Below are 21,750 nucleotides of genomic sequence, written 5' to 3'. Positions count from 1 at the left end.
GCAGTAATTATCTCACACTCACAGCCAGAGACCTAATCCAAACACTGCCCCGCACCAGCGCAGGGAAAAGAGAAAAAAACCAAACACAGAGAGGATGAAGGGAGAGAGAGAGAGGAAGAAAGAGAGAGAAACTGAGGAATGGGAGTGTGGAGAGAGAGAGAGGGGAGGAGGAGGAGGGGTGGGAGGGAGAGGGAGAAGGAGGAGGAGGGGTGGGTTAGAGAGGGGGAGGAGGAGGGGTGGGTTAGAGAGGGGGAGGGAGGAGGGGTGGGTTAGAGAGGGACAGGGAGAGAATTCTTTCTCTCTGTCGGCCCTGGTGCTTAGAGCTTCAATGCAAGTGTTAATTAAAATAATCTAAAAAAGAGGAGCTAGTTCTTTTGTGTGGGGCTGGAGGGGAGGGTCGTGGGGGGGGTTGACCCCTCTCCTCTGCCCCGCGGCAAGGCTTCTTCTCCCAACACCTCCCTGCCTCTTTACCCCACTGCTGACTGTGCTCCCACACCATAATACCATAATAGTGTTAGGGAGTCAGGTGGCTGAGCGGTGAGGGAGTCGGGCTAGTAATCCGAAGGTTGCCAGTTCGATTCCCGGTCATGCAAACTGACGTTGTGTCCTTGGGCAAGGCACTTCACCCTACTTGCCTCGGGGGAATGTCCCTGTACTTACTGTAAGTCGCTCTGGATAAGAGCGTCTGCTAAATGTAATGTAAATGTAATAATACCACAATTTTACTATACCACTGTAGTGCCCCTCATCCAAACAGATTGTTAGGCTATAACTACCACACAACTACCAAACTACCTCCCAGTACCACACACTACTGAGCAAACACACAAAGCTACTCTACAAACTACCTCCCAGTACTGCACTACAACATGTTATGGGCCTACATTTACATTTAGTCATTTAGCAGACGCTCTTATCCAGAGCGGTTTGGCAGAACCGGGGATCGAACCAGCAGCCTTCTGATTACTAGCCCCGATTCCCCTAACCGCTCAGCCACCTGACTCCCTTACATGGTTCCTCTACAACTCTGCTGCTGCTATGAAACCCCTTTACCCCTCTACCTGTTACTCTGTGACTGCGATACTGCTACTGTTACTACTAGTCCCACAATTATTATTTGTTCTGGTGGGTTCTATTTGGCTGTTTTACTGACCCACTGAGCATTTTTAGATTTTGAATTCTCTAATGGAAGGGGAGGAGAGAGTCTCTTCAACATCTTTCCTGTCGCCCCCCTCTCATCCTCTCTCTTCGTTCCGCCCGACCCCTCAAGGCCCCCATTGACAGGGGAAGCCGTCAACTTTATTTATACACTTGTTAGACCTCAGAGGAAAGCCCTCTCATTGTCCAGGAGAGCTGAAGGTCCTCACAGCCCCGGGCGTTAGGCCCGGCACGTTTCATTACCACTCCATCAGAAAGCCTCTGCCATTACCACAGACATTTCCGATAAGTCCATCCGGGAGACGATGTAAGATATCTCTGGTGGGAAAAGGCCAACTGTGACATTTTAAATAGGATTTGGGGGAAAAATGGGATTTAATAGGTCTCCTTCCATTTATTTATTTTCATTTTAGTGTCAGCTAGTCTTTGTTATATGAGTTCACCTAGCAGGTGTTTCATCTGAAGTGAAAGGTCGGGGGGGTATTCGATCCTGCATCCTCTTGATCTGCACTCAAATGCTCTAACCACTGAACTGCACCCATCCCCTCTAGATATTCTAAGTTTTCCATTCGCCACTGTTTCAGGGGCAAGTTCTCACCCATTCATTCTAGGGCTGTAAATGAACCCCCTCCCTCCCCCACCACCACCCACCTTTTAAAAATTCCACAAAAATCCTCCTTGAATAAAAAGGATCAACTCGTGACGAAATATGAAATGACACGCCGACACGCGAAAACCCCCTCGGTGGGGATTTACAGCTGTGGGTGTTCAGGGTTACTGGGAGTGACGGCCAGGCAATCCAGCTAAGTGTTTCTTCCCTGGTGTCCCCGGCCTCGGCTCTGCTCCCAGAGAAGATTACCAGGACTGGGACACTAGAAAGTCTCCTGTGCCTGTGTGGCCTGACGTAGCGGGAACAGTCCCGTGACCTGCTGGACGACCTGGACCACGTGTCCCCGTCTGGGGCCGACCGGTCAGAGGCGCTGGTCGTGGTCAGAGGAACAGGAAGATCAGATAGGAGCCAGGTGTGATGAGAGAGCGAGGACGGAGCAAGCTGTCCTGCTCGGGTCCTGACTGGGGGACGGAGCAAGCTGTCCTGCTCGGGTCCTGACTGGGGGACGGAGCAAGCTGTCCTGCTCGGGTCCTGACTGGGGGACGGAGCAAGCTGTCCTGCTCGGGTCCTGACTGGGGGACGGAGCAAGCTGTCCTGCTCGGGTCCTGACTGGGGGACGGAGCAGGATATTACTCATCAGGGTTTGTCTGAGGAAGACAAACTGTTGTTCCTGCCTTCACCTCCTAAATTACCCAGTTAATGGGAATTTGAAACCCAATGCTCAACATAGCGGACACATCCTAATCTCTTTGGGCTTTCTCTCAGCACCCGATGCAGATTAAAGCACTTTGATTGGAGATTAATCTACAAACAAGACTATATGCCTTTTAGTCCAACAATTGGCTTATTCTGAGTGTGTTAAACCAGCCTTATAACTAACACCAAGCAGCCTATTGTGATTGTGCGACACTGTGTGTTGTCGCTTTGTTCTGTGTCAGTAGTCAGTGTGTCGGACAAGCCTGAGTGGCTGCTGTGGCCATAGAGGGCTAGGCTAGCAGGAAGAATCCCCCTTGGAGAGGAGAGGGAGAGAGAAAGCTCTGACGCTCTCTGGGCCTTTCAGGCTCTGTTGCCGTTGGGTGTAATCGGCCTCCGATTCAACAGCCAGCAGCTGGTCTTAGTGGGAGTCGGTTGCAGACAATAGGCCAGATTCCACATCCCCATCTCGCCCACCCCCCGCCCTCACGCTGGAGGAACACCAGACCAGGGAGCTGTCCCGCTGCTCCACACCCCCCAGGTCTGGGGATGTTTCCAGGCTAACTAACCAGGCCACGCCCCTCCGCCAGAGCACATCTGGGGGGGTTGAGGGTACCCCTCCCCCTGCTTCCTACCTGAGCTTCCTACTCTAGCCTCCTTCCCTAGCCCCCTAGCCTCCTATCCCGTGGGTCCTTTCTAGGATAGGTATAGGTACTGTATAACGAGTCCCTCTGGTCTGCTGTCGTTTCCAGCCTATTGTGCTCGTTAATTAGAAGATGCTGCCTGTACCCTGATGGTTTGTGTGTGTGTGTGTGTGTGTGTGTGTGTGTGTGTGTGTGTGTGTGTGTGTGTGTGTGTGCACCGACTAGACCCTCAGAATGGTTCAGCTGAGTGACATCATGTCTCCTGTCGAGTGACACTTCAGAGGATACAAGGAAGTTAGTGTGTGGATAGAAAGTGTATTCTGATGTGTTAATTGTAATGTGCGTGTGTGTGTGTGTGTGTCTAGATGACGCTAGCTGTGTCTGGGATCAGCTACCCCTGTCATCATCTGAGCGTCTGCCGGAGGTCCTCGCCAGCCACCACCCAGGAGCCCACAGAAGATGTAACACACACACACTTTTTTAATTTGATGTGTTTGGAGCCACTGTAGCTGCCATTGTGTGACGACCCCCTCTCTCTCTCTCTCCAGTGTGTAGACGTCCATATGATCAGCGACAGCGAGGGCGACGACTTCGAGGACGCATCAGAGTTCGGCGTGGACGAATCAGAGATGTTCGGGATGGGCTCCTCCACCTGCCGAAAAACACCGATGAGTACGCTCTCGCTCACGCCGCTTCCTGTCATCGCTACGCTCGGCCAGCAAGCACTTAGCACTTCCTGTTTATTTCCTGGTTTGAGGAAGACTCGCTGCCTCAAAATCCAATCTGAGGGTTATCTTCAAAGCGCTATTTTTTCTAGTTGGTGTTGCCTTCAAGGAGGCGTTTAAAGGAATGAGTGGCCAGGTCCAGGAAGGCAGATTTCCTCGTGGTGTATCAGGTGTGGTAGCGTGTGTGTGCTGTGTTGACCTGTGTGTGTGTGTTTCCCTGCAGTGCCCGAGAAACAGCGAGAACGAGGGCGACGCCTTACTGCACTTTACTGCCGAGTTTTCAACAAGGTGGGTTCAGCTTGGTGATGGTCTCATTTTAAAGGCAGGCTGTCATGGAGACGGAAGGTGTAACAAGGATTTTGTGTGTGTATGCATGTTCCCCTGTGTGTGTGTTCCTGTATGTGCTTGACTGTGTGTGTGTGTGTGTGTCCCAGGTATGGAGAATGCCATCCCGTTTTCTACATCGGATCACTGGAGGCAGCATCTCAAGAGGCCTTCTACGGCAAAGCCAGAGATGTAAGTATCTCCTTACACTCCACACACACACACACACACACACACACACACACACACACACACACACCACACACACACACACTGGCCATTTGATATCATATCATAATCCCATCATTAGATTTTCCTCATGGCGACAGCTGAGTTTTATTTATAGACTTCCCATTTTCCCACTTTTGTCCTCTTAACGAGGGTTGTATCAACTGACAGCTTGTGAGGGATCACCGTCTTATTAGGACGGGAGGACACTGCAAGATGTTCAGGGGGCTTTTGGGGGAGGGAGGGAGGGAGGGGAAGGAGGGGGGGGAGGGGGGGGAGGGGGGGCTCGCTTGGCTTCTTGCCTGTCTCCCGGAAGATCTCCCCCTTCTTCTCCTCCTTGAGCCAGTGCAATATGGCTCCTCTCTGTGATGTCGCCTTGGCCCCCTGTGCTTCCACCACTAGTGCTGGCGGGGAATAGAATTTATTTTCTTTTCGCATTTTACTTCGACCACCCATGATGTCCAGTTGGCTGGGGGGGGAGCCTGCACCCTGGGGAAACTTTCTGCGGGCCGCACAAGGTGGATCTAAATCAAGCGCCCCCTTGATTACTGAAGTTATGATGGAGTGACTCATATTTTTGGCCCGGAGATGTTTTTGCTTTTGTCCATGTATCCTTTCATGGGACGGACAGACAAACGTCAACCCTCATCCATCCAGCTCTTCTCCCCCTCATCCCCCCCCCTCCGCTCCTGTGCCCCTGATCTGCCTGTTCATTAAGTGGATATTGGAACGGTGAAGATTGCAGTGTGGGGAATAGGGGGGGGTGGGGGGGTAGCTTAGAGAAATCTGTCTCACTCTCAAGGCTCTGAAAGGCTAATCACTAAGTAAAACACTACATTTGATGAAGTGTTTCTGCACGGGAGGTGTGTGTGTGTGTGTGGTTATTGAGATACACTCAATCCAGCCTTAATGAAAATGCTTGTGGCCAGTGAGCCCTTGGAGGGATCAGTGGTTAGCCTGTCGGAGCAGACAGGGCAGCCTTCACCAGGCCCAGATCCCCCTTAAGCCCTCTCAAGACAGCGGCTAATCGCCCTAAACCCGCTCTTCGCTCTCATCTGCGCCCACACACAGACACACATCAAAATTCATAGCCTGGTCTGCTGGGGGGAAGAGGGGTCATCATGCTCTCCAGAGTATCCTCTTAGAAAACTTACCGAGAGAGCCCTCTCCTCGCCACCCTCTCGCCACCCTCCTCGCCACCCTCCCCGCCACCCTCCTCGCCACCCTCCCCGCCACTTCTCCCTCGTCTCTCGAGTGACGCTTCTCTTCCCGACGAGCCGTAGAGAGAGATCAGTTGTAGCTTTTCTCTGCTTCGGCGCCTCAGAGATCTGATGTGGAGTTTGAGGAAGCGCTTGGAACATGGCCTGCAGCAGGATGGACAGGAACAGGCCTCGGAGGGGAAGAGACTGGCTCAGGATAGAATAGATTGTAATTTATATTGACGCCTGTCAGCTGTTTATTGACTCTGCTTGGACGTAGTTGATCCGTAGTCTGTTTGCTCAGAATATCTCACTTCATTGCAGATTAAAGTCTTCCTATGAGTCCGTATGACTGGTTAAACGACACCTGGAAAGAGACCTCAGGGTGGGGGGGGGGAGAGACTTCATTTTAAAGTTTCTATTTATACAGAAATAATGTGTTTTCAATGGTCTCAGCCACCATCAGGGAGAGCCTAGCTAGCATTGATCTGCCTGTGTTTCCCCAGTGTGTGAGGTCACTGGATCAACTATCTGAGCTGCTCATTTTGAAGTGTTTGTTTTCCTTCAGGCTGCTGGACATGGAGTGATCACTTTCTTTCACCCTGACCAGCTCCCCTGGTCTCCCTCACTGCAACCAGCGACATAATTAAAAACCTCCTCCTGCTCCACAACACATGGGCCACACTGTGCGTGAGCGAGGCCGGTAGAGGCCGGTAGAACAGAGAGGCAGACAGACAGAGAGGCAGACAGACAGAGAGGCAGACAGACAGAGAGGCAGACAGACAGAGAGGCAGACAGACAGAGAGGCAGACAGACAGAGAGGCAGACAGACAGAGAGGCAGACAGACAGAGAGGCAGACAGACAGAGAGGCAGACAGACAGAGAGGCAGACAGACAGAGAGGCAGACAGACAGAGAGGCAGACAGACAGAGAGGCAGGCAGACAGACAGAGAGGCAGACAGACAGAGAGGCAGGCAGACAGACAGAGAGGCAGGCAGACAGACAGAGAGGCAGGCAGACAGACAGAGAGGCAGGCAGACAGACAGAGAGGCAGGCAGACAGACAGAGAGGCAGGCAGACAGACAGAGAGGCAGGCAGACAGACAGAGAGGCAGGCAGACAGACAGAGAGGCAGGCAGACAGACAGAGAGGCAGGCAGACAGACAGAGAGGCAGGCAGACAGAGAGGCAGACAGACAGGCACTGTTCAGACCAACAGGCAGGTGTATTGTCACATCGCTGGTGTTCTACCGACCCGTAGCACAGAAACTAATTTGTTAGAAGCAAACAAACACTTGTTTCATGGGTGTCCTGTTGCCTTATCAAAACAAACACCACGTCTGGTAAAGGCTGAGATGGGAGGGAGGGAGTGTGTGGGTTTCTGTGGATCCATATGTGTGAAAGTGGTATTGTGTGTGTGTGTGTCTGTGTGAGAGAGAGAGAGATTGTGTGTGTGTGTGTGTGTGTATGTATGAGAGATTTTGTGTGTGAGAGAGAGATGAGATTGTGTGTGTGTGTGTGAGAGAGAGAAAGAGAGAGTTCCCACTCCAGTTACCTATAATAACACAGGATGTGAAACCCTGGCCAGATGTGAGCTGCCTTCTCTCTGTCTCTCACCTCCACCTGCCTGGATCCCAGCCTCCTGCTCTCTTCCCCCCTCACCTCCACCTGCCTGGATCCCAGCCTCCTGCTCTCTTCCCCCTCACCTCCACCTGCCTGGATCCCAGCCTCCTGCTCTCTTCCCCCTCACCTCCACCTGCCTGGATCCCAGCCTCCTGCTCTCTTCCCCCTCACCTCCACCTGCCTGGATCCCAGCCTCCTGCTCTCTTCCCCCTCACCTCCACCTGCCTGGATCCCAGCCTCCTGCTCTCTTCCCCCTCACCTCCACCTGCCTGGATCCCAGCCTCCTGCTCTCTTCCCCCTCACCTCCACCTGCCTGGATCCCAGCCTCCTGCTCTCTTCCCCCTCACCTCCACCTGCCTGGATCCCAGCCTCCTGCTCTCTTCCCCCTCACCTCCACCTGCCTGGATCCCAGCCTCCTGCTCTCTTCCCCCTCACCTCCACCTGCCTGGATCCCAGCCTCCTGCTCTCTTCCCCCTCACCTCCACCTGCCTGGATTCCAGCCTCCTGCTCTCTTCCCCCTCACCTCCACCTGCCTGGATCCCAGCCTCCTGCTCTCTTCCCCCTCACCTCCACCTGCCTGGATCCCAGCTCCTGCTCTCTTCCCCCTCACCTCCACCTGCCTGGATCCCAGCCTCCTGCTCTCTTCCCCCTCACCTCCACCTGCCTGGATCCCAGCCTCCTGCTCTCTTCCCCCTCACCTCCACCTGCCTGGATCCCAGCCTCCTGCTCTCTTCCCCCTCACCTCCACCTGCCTGGATCCCAGCCTCCTGCTCTCTTCCCCCTCACCTCCACCTGCCTGGATCCCAGCCTCCTGCTCTCTTGTCTCTCACCTCCACCTGCCTGGATCCCAGCCTCCTGCTCTCTTCCCCCTCACCTCCACCTTCCTGGATCCCAGCCTCCTGCGCTCTTCTCTCTCACCTCCACCTGCCTGGATCCCAGCCTCCTGCTCTCTTCCCCCTCACCTCCACCTTCCTGGATCCCAGCCTCCTGCTCTCTTCTCTCTCACCTCCACCTGCCTGGATCCCAGCCTCCTGCTCTCTTCTCTCTCACCTCCACCTGCCTGGATCCCAGCATCCTGTCAGCCTTGTGCTGCTGCTCTACTGGCTGCTGGTCGGCTCTTGTTACCTTGGCTGGTTGGGTGACTCGTTAGTTCACCAACTGGTTGGCTAGTTGACTGGTCTGGCTGACTGGCTGGCTAGTTGACTGACCTGGCTGGCTAGTTGACTGACTGGTTGGCTAGTTGACTGGCTGGCTGACTAGCTAGCTGACTGACTAGGTGGCAGGCTAGTTTGACTGGATGACTGGCTGGCTGGCTAGTTGGCTGACTGACTGGCTAGTTGACTGGCCGGCCGGCTGGGTGACTGGCCGGCTGGGTGACTGGCCGGCTGGGTGACTGGCCCGGCTGGGTGACTGGGCCGGCTGGGTGACTGGCCGGCTGGGTGACTGGCCGGCTGACTAGTTGGCTGACTGGCTAGCTGACTGGCTAGCTGACTGGCTGGCTAGTTGGCTGGCTGGCTAGTTGGCTGACTGGCTGGCTGACTGACTGGGTGACAGGCTAGTTGACTGGCTGGCTGACAGGCTGGCTGACAGAGCTGCAGGGTGTGGAGTGTGAGGAGAGGAGAAACCTGTTAGTGTTGTCTGGTAGGAGGGTCTGGACAGAGACACTGTTGAGCTGTGTGAACACTGGAGCAGTTTAGGTCACAACACTCTCTTTCTCACACACACGCACCTTTTTGAATCAGGTGAACAGGTGTCAAGACTCTCACCATAAGAAGCTCATAGGGTCACTTTCTGTCCCAGGTTAGACCCAGTAATTTAGTTTTAGTGGGGATTTGCATGTCACTGTGGAGAAAAGGCTTCACAAAAGGGCCAGGCTGTAAGAGGATGGGGAGGGGAGAGAGAGAGAGAGAGAGAGACGGAAGGACAGTTTGATTAAGATGGAGTCCATGATGTGTGTTATTTGAGCCCCCGGTTGGAGAACATGTCCACTGTATGACTTTACACTTTCTGTAAGTCTTGGCAGAGAGGGAGGGGGTTTGGTGTTTGTGTTGGTGCGCTGGTGTGGGTTGGTGCGCCGGTGTGGGTGTGTGCGTACACAAGTATTTGGGTAGGAGAGTGTGTGTGTGTGTTTCATTTCGTCTCTTTATGAGGGGCACCCCCGCCCCCCCAAACACCACCCCCACCACCACCCACCCCATCCCTCCTTTTATCCCCCTTCCTCCACCTCCCTCTCAAGGCTGAATTGCTTGTCTTCTCAGCATGAGTGTTTAATCTTTCAGCCCGTTGAATTGGTCTGGTGAATGAGCCCTTGGCTCCCACACACTAGGAGCCCAGGGGCTTATTCTAAACCTCTAATCGCAGGGCAAACACAGCACTGCTCTCCACTCTCTTTCTGTTAAGGCCACAATATAGCACAACTTTTCTTTCTTACTTTCCCCTCACTTTTTTTGTGTGTTCAGGGGTTCTTTCCCCCTCCCTCCTCCGTCCCTCTCTCCCCTCCCTCCTTCTCTCCCTCCCTCCCTCCCTCCCTCCCTCCCTCTCTCCTCCCTCCCTCCCTCCCTCCCTCCCTCTCTTTCCCTCTCTATCTATCCCTCTCTCCCTCCCTCTCTTTCCCCTCTCTCCCTCTCTTTTTCCCCTTCTCTCCCTCTCTCTCTTTCCCTCCCTCCCTCTCTTTCCCTCTCTCTCTTTCCATCTCTCCCTATCTTACCCTCTATCTCTCTCTCTCCCCCTCTCCCTTTTCCTAGTTCCTGGGGTCTAGCAGTACAGGCGTGAAATCTCTCTCTTCCGGAGCGATTGAATAAGAAACTGAGGTGTGTGTGTTCAGGGGTTCAGATACAGAGAGAGAAATGTTTTCGAGAGAGTTGTTCTGTAATTTAAGACGGCTTTATTTCCTACATGGTCCCGAAGACCTTTCCTCTTCCTGGCCGTGTTTGTTTTTTTAATTAGTTGTCAGAGCGGGCGGATCCTGAGTGCTCCTGCCACGGTGTCTGTGTCGGTCCACCCCCCCCCCCCCCCGGAGCTGCGTTCACGTCAATATCGAGCCTGCCGCGCCTGCTGATCCACTGAGGCAACTGGCATTTGGTGTAAGACAAATAAAGTGATTTCTCCGATTTTGTTTTCTCATCGGCCGTCTTGAACTCGAGTTGTATTTACCTGCTTTCATTAGATTTTGTTTTTTTGTTGGGGGGGGGGGGGGGGGGGGGGGGGGTGGTTTATTTACGTTCATGGTTCAGACGTGGCTCGAGAACTTTCTGGTTTTCGGCGGGGGCGCCTCCTGTCAGACGCTTCCGGAAAGCTCGTCATGCTCTCCCCCCCTCGTCCTCCTCAGTGATGAGAGAAGCACAGCTCGTCCTCTTAGGGAAGCGCCTCCTCACTCCTTCACCTTCAGATCTTAAGGTCACAGGCTCAAATCCCGCCGTCCATCCATTAATGAACGGCCTGCTGAAATCCTCACACTTCTCTCCCTCCCTCCCTCCCTCTCTCCTGTCCTCAGAGGAAGCTGATGGCCATCTACCTCCACAACGACGAGAGCGTGCTCAGTAATGTGTTCTGCTCCCAGATGATGTGCGCTGACTCCATCGTGGCCCTACCTGAGCCAGAACTTCATCACCTGGGCCTGGGACGTCACCAAGGAGGCCAACAAGGCCAGGTAGCTGAGCAGGTGTTCTGTGGCATCGTCAGGCTCTCCCACCGGAGCGCTAAACTACAGCTGTATCTAGCGATATATCTATCGCTCCATCAGACAACTAAGCCCCGGAGGGACAATCTGGGAGAATAGAATGACATTTCAGGGCACCGGAACAGCCTCCTTACATTTACATTTAAATCAAATCTAATTTATTTGTATAGCCCTTTTTACACGCAAGCATGTCACAGAGGGCTTCACATATGCCCATAGAACTCCCTCAACCAACCTAAACCCTCATTTAGTCATTTAGCAGACGCTCTTATCCACAGCGACTTACAGTAAGTACAGGGACATTCCCCCCCGAGGCAAGTAGGGTGAAATGCCTTGCCCAAGGACACAACGTCATTTGGCAGAGCCGGGGATCGAACCAGCAACCTTCTGATTACTAGGCCGATTCCTTAACCGCTCAGCCACCTGACTCCCTTGCTCCTTGCATCAGTAACTCACTTCTCACAGACCCCTTTAGAGCTGTCAGGAGCATCTACATTCACACACAACCGTCATCACTTCCTGCCGCGTCTAAAAATCCAGAAAGGTCAACCCCTATCCTGGTGTCAGGTGACACTGACGTGGTGACAGGGTGTGGCGTGTGAGGTCCCAGGAAGAGGGGCGGGGCTCAGAAACACCTGAAACATCTGATGTTCACAGTCAGAGAGTGTAAAAGCTGTGGTCTTCCCATGACTTGGAAACACTCCTAAGACGTTGGTGACATCTTAATAGCTTAGTCACTTTCCACCCTGTCCCCCTGCTCCTGCCCCCCCTGCCTTTTCTCTCTATCTCCCTCCTGCTCACAAAAGCCATAGTGTTTGCTGGCCCCTGATTGGACGATTTCCACTAATCTGCCTTTAGAAAGGTCAGTTGGACGTGAAGCATTCTAAACATGATGTCTAAACATCTCTCTTTTCTCCCAGGGCTCCGCCCTCTTTCTCTCCTGGCTCCGCCCTCTTTCTCCCCTGGCTCCGCCCTCTCAGCACACTCCAGGTGCACTCGATTCGTACCTCCCTGAACCGCAAGTGTCAACTCTAACCCACTAACTCCTCCCATCCTGGTTACCTCAAACAAGTTAACCTGCACTCCCCCCCCCCCCCCCCCCCCCCCCCCCTTCTCTTAGCCACGGTTCTGCTGCTAGACACCGCTAATGATACCTTCCCCACCTGTTCTACGTCAGCTACCTCTACTGTGGACCCCTGGGCTCCAGTCCCTCTCCACCCCCACGTCCTGTCCGGTCCAGGTACAAGGGCCCCTCTGTGGGGGGACGGAGGTGGAGATAGGGGCCTGGGCTCCAGCCAGATGGAGGCTTGATTGGCTGTGTAGCTGCAGGGCAGCCAGGTCGCTCCCGCTCCGCCCCCCCACCCCCCGCCCCGCCCCCAGAGTTAAGCTCCAGCCCCCTGGTAGGAGGCGTTTAAGAAAGACTCACACACTCTGACCTCACTGGTTCCTTTATTTCCTTTAAGGACATGCCTGAATCCCCCATTCCCCTCTCTCTCTTCGTCTCTCTTTCACTCTCTGTTTCACTCTCTCTCTTCCTCTCTCTTTCTCTTTCTCTCTCTCGCTCTCGCTCTCTCTCTCTCTTCCTCTCTTTCTCTCTCTCTCTCTCTCTCTTCCTTACTCTCCCTTTCTCTCTGTCTCTCTCTTCCCCTCTCTCTCTCTCTCTCTCTCTCTCTCTCTCTCTCTCTCTCTCTCTCTTCCTCCCTCTCTCTCCCTCTCTCTCTTTCTCTCTCTCCCTTGCTCTCCCTTTCTCTCTCTCTTCCTTGCTCTCCCTTTCTCTCTCTCTTCCCCTCTCTCTCTCTCCCTTTCTCTCTCTTCCTCTCTCTCTCCTCTCTCTCTCTCCCCTTTCTCTCTCTTCCTCTCTCTCTCTTCCTCTCTCTCTTTTCCTCTCTCTCTCCCCCTCTATCTCTCTCTTTATTTCATATTAAAAGGCAACATCTGGAGCTTTTCATCACTGCACAGCAGCTACCCAGCTTGTGGCTATTACGCAAGCTCGCACACACACACACACACACACACAACCTCACACACGCGCACACACACATACCACACATACGCACACATACAACACGCACATGCACACACCCACACACACCTAAACTCTGCACATTCTCACGCTCTGAGACTGAGTGACAGGTGATTGGCATCAGTCTCTGGGTATCCCAACCAAGAGCTCTCACAGTCCCTCACCGCTAAACGATTAATTATGCATGAAAACCGCATCGGCTGAACGCACGCCCAGAGTAATAGTCACCCATGGGAAATATCTCTCTCAAATACCAAGTCGAAGTGGAGTTTTTAGATTGGTTAAATCTTGCTACCCAACTGTGGATCCACACCAAGTACTTGATTGTTGCCCAAGCCTTTTGGGGGGGGGGGGAGTTTCTCACTTCCTCATCTCCCCCCCTGCGTTTGAAGTCGTGTTTCTCAGCTAGTAAAGTCACCTTCACCAGTCACAGGCTCCTCCCAGCTACCCCAGCTCCTATCCCACCGAGTCAGCCAAGCAGAGGTCAGATGTTCTGGCCCCAACACGCCCCCTCCGTGTCCACGTCTCAGAGCTGAGGAAACAGCCCTTTTCCACCTGGCTGCCTGTTTCTGCCCCTGCAGTCCAGCCTGTCTAAACCAGTCTGCTCTCTTCCCTTCCAGCTTGTTTGTGGTGTAGTGAGAACCCAGCCCGACAAGCCAGAGGGAGAAACATTAACATTTTACCCACGGGGTGGGGGAGGGACTGGAACCTGTCAATCACATTAGCCAGCCAACCAGAAGCGATGCTCATGGTCCAGGTGTTTCCTGTTGCTGCTAGCGAGCCAGGGGCTCGCTGGAGGACAGGCTCTGTGTGGGTTATTACAGAGAGTGCTGTGAGGTGATGGAGATGTGTTCTGGCTTGGTGACATGAGGCTGGACTGAACTGTGTGAACTGCTGTTTGGTTGAAGGAGGTTGTCTTCTGACACGGGCGCATGCACGGATACACAAACACGCACACGGCAGGTGCAACGCACACACGCTAACTTAGAGGCAAAACACGCATACAGGAAATACACACACGATCCTACATCCCAAGTTGCCTACCATGTGTGTACACGTTCAGCTCGCTTCTCGCCATACCGCTTCTGAATGCTTGACACCAGAAGAGCAGCACCCTGTTTGATGAGGGGTTTAAGATAGGGTTACTCTGAAGGCTTCAACCATTGTCCCCCAGTCCTTCATGACAGGTTAGAATTACCTCCTGGCTATTGTTATGGCCCGGCAGACAAGGGGCTTCTCAGGGACAAGCTGGGGCCAGGCTAGGAGCTATGGGCTGGGCTAGGGCTAGGAGCTATGGGCTAGGCTACTGTAGAGATCGGACTACGAGTGTAGGGCTGGAGTCTAGGACTGGGGCTGGCACTAGGCATGGGCTGGGGCAGGGCCTGTGCTGCAAATCCTTGAAATGGCCATCAGCATTAGATTGTTGCTTTGAACAAGGGAGTCATTCCAAGTGTGTTCCCTGGACTGAGCAGCGGCTAGACATCATGAGCACCCCACCTGAACGATGTGGAGGACATTCAAGGTCAGACTCATGTGGTCAGTTGTTAAAACAAACACTGGCTAGTCCTCTTTAGATCAGACAATGTCTGGAGACAATCGATGACCTCATGGTGGTCAGAACTATGGACTTAAGCACAGCTGTATTTTACACCAATCAAAGGCAGCCGAGGAATGGGAGGGGGGAGGGATGTGAACAAGGACAATGTCAAGGTTCAGTTGTAGTAAAGATACTGAACATGTGTGTTGCCCACACTTTGTAGCTGGTTTCTCTTTGTCTGTAGAGCGGTTGAAAACAGACTTCTCTTCATCAGTGGTGTTGCTGCAAGCTGGAGCTTTTCAGCTCCACAGTTTGAGAAGTCTACAACCGCCTCTCGACTCTAAATTCAACATTTAATGAGCTACTCACTCCCTCCCCTCACCCCAGCCGCCCCCTCCACACACCCCCTCTCATCCTCCTCTCTCCCTCCCCTCCACACACCCCCTCTCACCCTCCTCTCTCCCTCCCCTCCACACACCCCTCTCTCCCTCCCCTCCCCTCCTCTCCTCTCTCCCTCCCCTCCTCTCCTCTCTCCCTCCCCTCCTCTCCTCTCTCCCCTCTCCTCTCTCCCTCCCCTCCACACACCCCTCTCCGTCCCCTCCTCTCCTCTCTCCCTCCCCTCCACACTCTCCCTCCCTCTCCTCTCTCCCTCCCCTCCAACCCCTTCTCACTCTCCTCTCTCACTCTCCTCCTCTCTCCCTCCCCTCCACACACCCCCTCTCTCCCTCCCCTCCTCTCTCCCTCCCCTCCACCCCCTTCTCACCCTCCTCCTCTCTCCCTCCTCTCCTCTCTCTGACCCATCATCCCTCCATCCATTCCATCAACTCTCTATTTTACCTCCAGTTATTAAAGTGGATCTTATTAAAAGCGGAGCGAAAAAGCTAATCTATATTTGCATTTAGTCTATAGCAATTCATTAATATTATGACATTTACAGTGAGCTCGGAGGGGGCCCCAACTGCCAGATACCCTTCTGCTTCCCTGAAATGTTAATTTAAAAGTTCTGTCTTTGTAATGGAATAAGAAATCCTCTCTTGCCCTATCTGTGTGCCTGCGTCTGGTGTTGAATACTAATTCACCTGGCCAGTCCTATTTAGACAGGAAAGGCCTTCAGAATCAGAGTTAGAATAGATTTTAAAGTCCTTAATGCTCGAGGTGTGCGTGTGTGAGTGTGTGATCCAGTGATGCAGGTACTCTAATCTGACCACAGTAACGAGTAATCTAACACGTTACTATTTCCAAAACCAGTAATCAGATTAAAGTTACTTGTCCAAGTCACTGCGTTACTATTTTGTTATTAATAGTAAAATATATATTAGATTTTTTCTTGCGTCTCTGGGAGTTTAAGCCTATGCGACAATTAAGTCACGTTTTCAGCACGAGGGTCACGTCACGTGTATATACATACACGACTGCAGCCGGCTGCTTGAAGTTGAGAATGCCATTGGCCTGCTTCAAGTCAGCCGTGCTGCAGGCGGCTGAGTTGAATCTGAGAATGCTATTGGCTGCTTAAAAAAAAAAAGGACTAAATGTAAATGTAAGTCAGCCGGGCTGCAGGCGACGCCGGCGCTGCATGAAGTCGAACGCACCTATTTTTTATGTTGAGACGGCGGGGGTGTTGTTGGCAGCTGCTGAATGTAACTAATAAAGTAACTTGTAATCTAACTTAGTTACTTTTAAAATCAAGTAACTTGAAAAGTAACTAAGTTACTTTTTCAAAGTAACTGTGGCAACACTGGTGTCATCCTATCTGGTGTTTTGAATGTGATGTGAGACTTCACTCTTGCTGTCCACTCCTTCACTGGAGGGTTTATTGGTAGTTTTCCATCTAAACAATCAGTCATTTGGGTGCTTACGTCTTAGTTTTGAATTTTGTACACACACACACACACACACACACGTTACCCTTTCAGGTACTGAGTCCTCCAAACAACAGTTGGTCTTTTCACACAACTCTCTCTGAGTATGACCTAATCTCTCTCTCCCTTCCTTAATCTCTCGCTCTCTTCCTCCCATAATCTCTCTCTTCCTCCCATAATCTCTCTCTCTCTTCCTCCCTCAATCTCTCTTCCTCCCTCAATCTCTCTTCCTTCCTTAATCTCTCTCTCTCTTCCTCCCTCAATCTCTCTCCCTCCCTCAATCTCTCTTTCTTTCTCCCTCAATATTTCTCTCTCCCTCAATGTCTCTCCCTCCCTCCCTCCCTGTCTCTCCGTCCCTCCAGACTCCTCACCATGTGTACCCGGCACTTCGGCAGCGTAGTAGCCCAGACCATTCGCACCTACAAGACGGACCAGTTCCCTCTGCTGCTCATAGTCATGGGCAAGCGCACCTCCAACGAAGTTTTCAACGTCATCCAAGGTAACGCCACGCAACGCACCACAGGGGGCAAACACACACACACAACATGCAAAATTCTCATTCAAATTCACGCTTATATCGTTTTAATTTGTATCATGAAGATGAAGTACAGTTTATCGTGAGCGGTGACTTGCCAAGCAGGCACTCCAGCAATAAGGCCACAGGAGCAGAATATTGTGTGCTGTGGCTGGTTAGTATCCATCCCACCTTAGTGATGTTGTGTCGCCAGGCAACACGACGGTGGATGAGCTGATGATGAGACTAATGGGCGCCATGGAAATCTTCACAGCGCAACAGCAGGAAGACATCAAGGATGAGGTGAGTTTGATTCGTGTATGGGAGTCAGGTGGCTGAGTGGTTAGGGAAGCGGGCTAGTAATCAGAAGGTTGCCAGTTCGATTCCCGGCCGTGCAAAATGACGTTGTGTCCTTGGGCAAGGCACTTCACCCTACTTGCCTCGGGGGAATGTCCCTGTACTAACTGTAAGTCGCTCTGGATAAGAGCGTCCGCTAAATGTAAATGTCTCACCTCGCACCAGTGCACTTTGGCAGGGGTGGGGCAGCTCCACTGGCTGCATTCTTCGACCAAATCAATCAACCCCCTCCCTGCCTGCGTATGCGCAAAGACGTTGTCTTAGCGACCGCACTCGAGTGGGGTTAGGAGTGAATTCGCCTCTCGAACCTGGAGCCCCTCCCAGCCCCTCAGGAAGGGACAGGGAGACAGGTAGCTGAGGAGAGACCACAGAGGGAAACACCTCAGGAAGGGACAGGGAGACAGGTAGCTGAGGAGAGACCACAGAGAGAAACACCTCAGGAAGGGACAGGGAGACAGGTAGCTGAGGAGAGACCACAGAGAGAAACACCTCAGGAAGGGACAGGGAGACAGGTAGCTGAGGAGAGACCACAGAGGGAAACACCTCAGGTAGGGACAGGGAGACAGGTAGCTGAGGAGAGACCACAGAGAGAAACACCTCAGGTAGGGACAGGGAGACAGGTAGCTGAGGAGAGACCACAGAGGGAAACATCCCTGTTGAGACTCTCCACTCGCGGAGAGAGGAATGGAATTGGAACAAAGTGTTGCATTCTCTCTTGTTTTAGAGAGTTAACCAATGAGGCGCAGCTCCTTTCATCAGAGGGCCCGCCCACAGAGCAGTTTAATCCAATACAAACTAGACAAACAGACTGTTGAGAAGAAAGACACAGAAACACAGAAAAACAGAGAGACTGGTCTTTCATGTTGAGAGAAGGAATGCATAAACGGTACGGGGAGAGTGGGGCCGGGGGGAGGGCTGGCAGGGGAGGGTCTCCCCGTGTCAAACTCTTTCACCTGACCCCTCCTGCCGCTAGTATACTGTCTCTCTCTCTCGTTCTCTCATCCTCTCCCTTTCTTGTTCTCGAGGTCTGTGAATAGAAACCTCTTCTTTCCCCCCCAGCAGTTGTTTACTCACCATCATCCAGGGTGAATAGAGTTCTCTTTTGTGTTTTTGTACTTGGTGGAGCCAGGTATGGGGGCGGGGTCAGGTGACAGCGTTGTGACCTTGGTTGGTTGGGCGGAGACCACAAGCCGGGCCTCATTGTGCGGTTTGTCTCTCGTTCAGCCCCAGACTGGGAGAGGTGGGGTGAGGTTGGTAGAAACTGTATCTACAATGTCCCGTTAAACCGCTTGTATGCCGACCCAATCACCCTTCCATGGTACAGCCTTAAGGTTGGTTTATTGAGGGAAGTTTGGTTGCAGTGTTACAAGTATATAACATGAGAAACAAACAATTCATACAACTCAAACAAGCACACAAAACTTGTGTAAAGTAATTAAATTTGACTACCTCGAATTTAAAAGCTTTATAGCTGAGGGGATAAATCAATATCAAAACCGATTCGGCTTAGTGCAGACTGAGAGCCTATAGTACCGTAACCATGACGGTTGGAGCTTCAGTAGAACGTCTGCAGGACGTCTGTAGAACTACGTTCACGTAAAGAACCTGTAAAGAACCACCATGGGAACCACCGCTGTGACAGCCTCCCAGGTTAGCGCCATCACTCCTGAGCTAACCACGAGAGGAACGTGGAATCGCTAGCCCTCAGGCTGCTGTGACGTCCTCAGGGAGCTGCTGGACATGACAAGAGTCATCTCTCCTCGCTAGATGCAAATTCAGACTGAAACGCACCTCCCGGTCGCTACAAACATTTCTGAGTAACATATCCCTTCGTCGTTTCGCTAACTGTAAAAACGAAGAGGCTGTGCGTCCAGGTGTTTGTGTTGCGCAGCGAACCGATGGAAGCGCTTTTCCACGACCTGAGGGTTGAGAGCGTTCACGTGAGCGGTGTTGACACGACCTGCTCGTGGACTTCTGCCATCGCCGAGGAAAACCATTAGTGAGGCGATAACGACTAGCAACAGAAAGCATCGCAGCTATGTGCACATGTCACTCCTGTTTCTCAGGTGTGTGTGACAGGTGACAGGTTCTCACAGGGCAAGCTCAACGGATGATTAGCTAAGATGATTACTGTTTTAATGCAAGCCCCATCTCTCACGATCTACACAGAGGCCCAGAAACGCAAAGTAGCGCAAAGTAGCGCGGTCGAGTGATCGTGTTTGAAAAGGCGGAAACCAAGGAAAATATATCCAGGATCGGACGATGTTTGCATGTTTCTCTTGTCAGTTCACCAGGATTTCCTACCATTCCGGTGACGAGTAGTTGCAATCAGTGGGGCGTGTCATGTCATGGTTTGAGGGAGATAGGATTGGAAATGGTCCCAAGCACAGAGGCCAGGCTGACAGGTGATAATGATTATGAGGGTAATGTACCGCAGTGGTTAATCACTTCAGGAATGTGCCACCACATCCTGTATACGCCACTTCAGTTTGTCTCACAGGGGAAGTCAAGCCAGCGCTGTTCACACACTCCACCATATCCCTCTCTCTCTCTCCCTCTCCCTCCTACGCTCTCTCTCTCTCTCTCACACACACTCCACCATATCCCTCTCTCTCCCTCCTATGCTCTCTCTCTCTCTCACACACACTCCACCATATCCCTCTCTCTCTCCCTCTCCCTCCTACGCTCTCTCTCTCTCTCACACACACTCCACCATATCCCTATCTCTCTCTCCCTCTCCCTCCTACGCTCTCTCTCTCTCTCTCTCACACACACTCCACCATATCCCTCTCTCTCTCTCCCTCCCTCCTACGCTCTCTCTCTCTCACACACACTCCACCATATCCATATCTCTCTCTCCCTCCTACGCTCTCTGTCTCTCTCTCTCTCACACACACTCCACCATATCCCTATCTCTCCCTCCCTCCTACGCTCTCTCTCTCTCTCACACACACTCCACCATATCCCTCTCTCTCTCTCCCTCCCTCCTACGCTCTCTCTCTCTCTCACACACACACACTCCACCATATTTATATCTCTCTCCCTCCCTCCTATGCTCTCTCCCTCTCTCTCTCTCTCTCCCACGCTCTCTCTCTCTCGCTCTCTGTCTCTGTCTCACACTCACACCATCCCTGCCTCTCTCCTTCCCTTGTTCTCTCACACTCTTGCCTTGCTTGTCCACAGTATCTCAGAAACTCAACCACAAACACACACACACAGTCATCACAAACCTCAGCCTAGACAATCCAGTCTGGTCGAGGTGAGATCACCTCACTCAGACCAGACAGACAGACAGACAGGCTGGCTGGCTGGCAGGCAGGTCAGGTCAGGTCAGGTCAGGTTACCTGTCTTAAATCAGCCTGTATCCTCTGACCTGTGTGTGTGTGTGTGTGTGTGTGTGTGTGCTCCCAGGACGAGCGAGAGGCCAGGGAGACAGTGAAGAGGGAGCAGGATGAGGCTTATCGCCTCTCTCTAGAGGCCGATCGCAAGAAGGTACTGCAGCAGCAGCTTCCACACTGACCTGATGTGGAGCCCACACCCTACCTCACCCCCCTGTACCCTACCCACCCTCCTGTACCCTACCTCACCCTCCTGTACCCTACCCCACCCTCCTGTACCCTACCCCACCGTCCTGTACCCTACCCCACCCTCCTGTACCCTACCACACCCTCCTGTACCCTACCCCACCCTCCTGTCCCCTGCCTCACTCTGCTTTCTCTTGCCTCACTCTGCTGTCCCCTGCCTCACTCTGCTGTCCCCTGCCTCACTCTGCTGTCCCCTGCCTCACTCTGCTGTCTCCTGCCTCACTCTGCTGTCCCCTGCCTCACTCTGCTGTCCCCTGTCTCACTCTGCTGTCTCCTGCCTCACTCTGCTGTCCCCTGCCTCACTCTGCTGTCCCCTGCCTCACTCTGCTGTCTCCTGCCTCACTCTGCTGTCCCCTGCCTCACTCCGCTGTCCCCTGCCTCACTCTACTGTCCCCTGCCTCACTCTGCTGTCCCCTGCCTCACTCTGCTGTCCCCTGTCCCAGAGAGAAGCGCAGGAGAGAGAAGAGGCAGAACAGGTTCGCCTGGAGAGGATGAAGAAAGAGCAGGAGGACGAAAAGGAGGTGAGAACCCAGAAGTCACACACGCATACACACACATACACACACACCACACATACACACACACCACACACACCACACGCACGCACACACACACACACACAGAATCATGTTTCTCTACGTCCTCACATGGTGTGTGTTCAGTAAGCAAGTTAATGAAACTCATCTCTCTATGCTGCACTGAAAAGCCCAAATGAATGAAGACAGTCTGTGCAGGGTCATGTTACCAAAGCCACACACACAGCGCACTGTGTTTCACTGTGACGGTAAATCAAGTTACTAAACACCCCCTCCATCCATCCCTCCCTCCCTCTCTCCCTGCTAGATGGTCAAACAAAGTTTTTTGTAATTTACCTCGCTACCTATCCATTTACCTGTTGTTTGTCTAGTGGAGGTAGATAAACAATGTTTCCTGGGAGGGGTGGGGGTTACACTAATCATCCGTGTGTACAGTAGGCCATGGGCTCTCCCTGCTAA

General features: G+C 52.7%; 1 protein-coding gene across 1 annotated transcript in view; it reads left to right on the top strand.

The window, feature by feature from the left end:
* Positions 1–21,750, top strand: part of faf1 (Fas (TNFRSF6) associated factor 1) — a 53,785-nt gene that overhangs the window by 22,656 nt on the left and 9,379 nt on the right. The window contains 10 exon segments of the mRNA XM_067229426.1: positions 3,471–3,566; positions 3,654–3,827; positions 4,054–4,118; positions 4,265–4,346; positions 10,696–10,788; positions 10,790–10,851; positions 16,663–16,799; positions 17,029–17,117; positions 20,583–20,663; positions 21,199–21,276. Coding sequence (XP_067085527.1) covers positions 3,471–3,566; positions 3,654–3,827; positions 4,054–4,118; positions 4,265–4,346; positions 10,696–10,788; positions 10,790–10,851; positions 16,663–16,799; positions 17,029–17,117; positions 20,583–20,663; positions 21,199–21,276 — 957 coding nt within the window.

This window comes from Osmerus mordax, chromosome 26 (genome assembly GCF_038355195.1).
Source record: "Osmerus mordax isolate fOsmMor3 chromosome 26, fOsmMor3.pri, whole genome shotgun sequence".
NCBI lineage: Eukaryota > Metazoa > Chordata > Actinopteri > Osmeriformes > Osmeridae > Osmerus > Osmerus mordax.
This window is presented reverse-complemented; position numbering and strand designations above follow the sequence as displayed.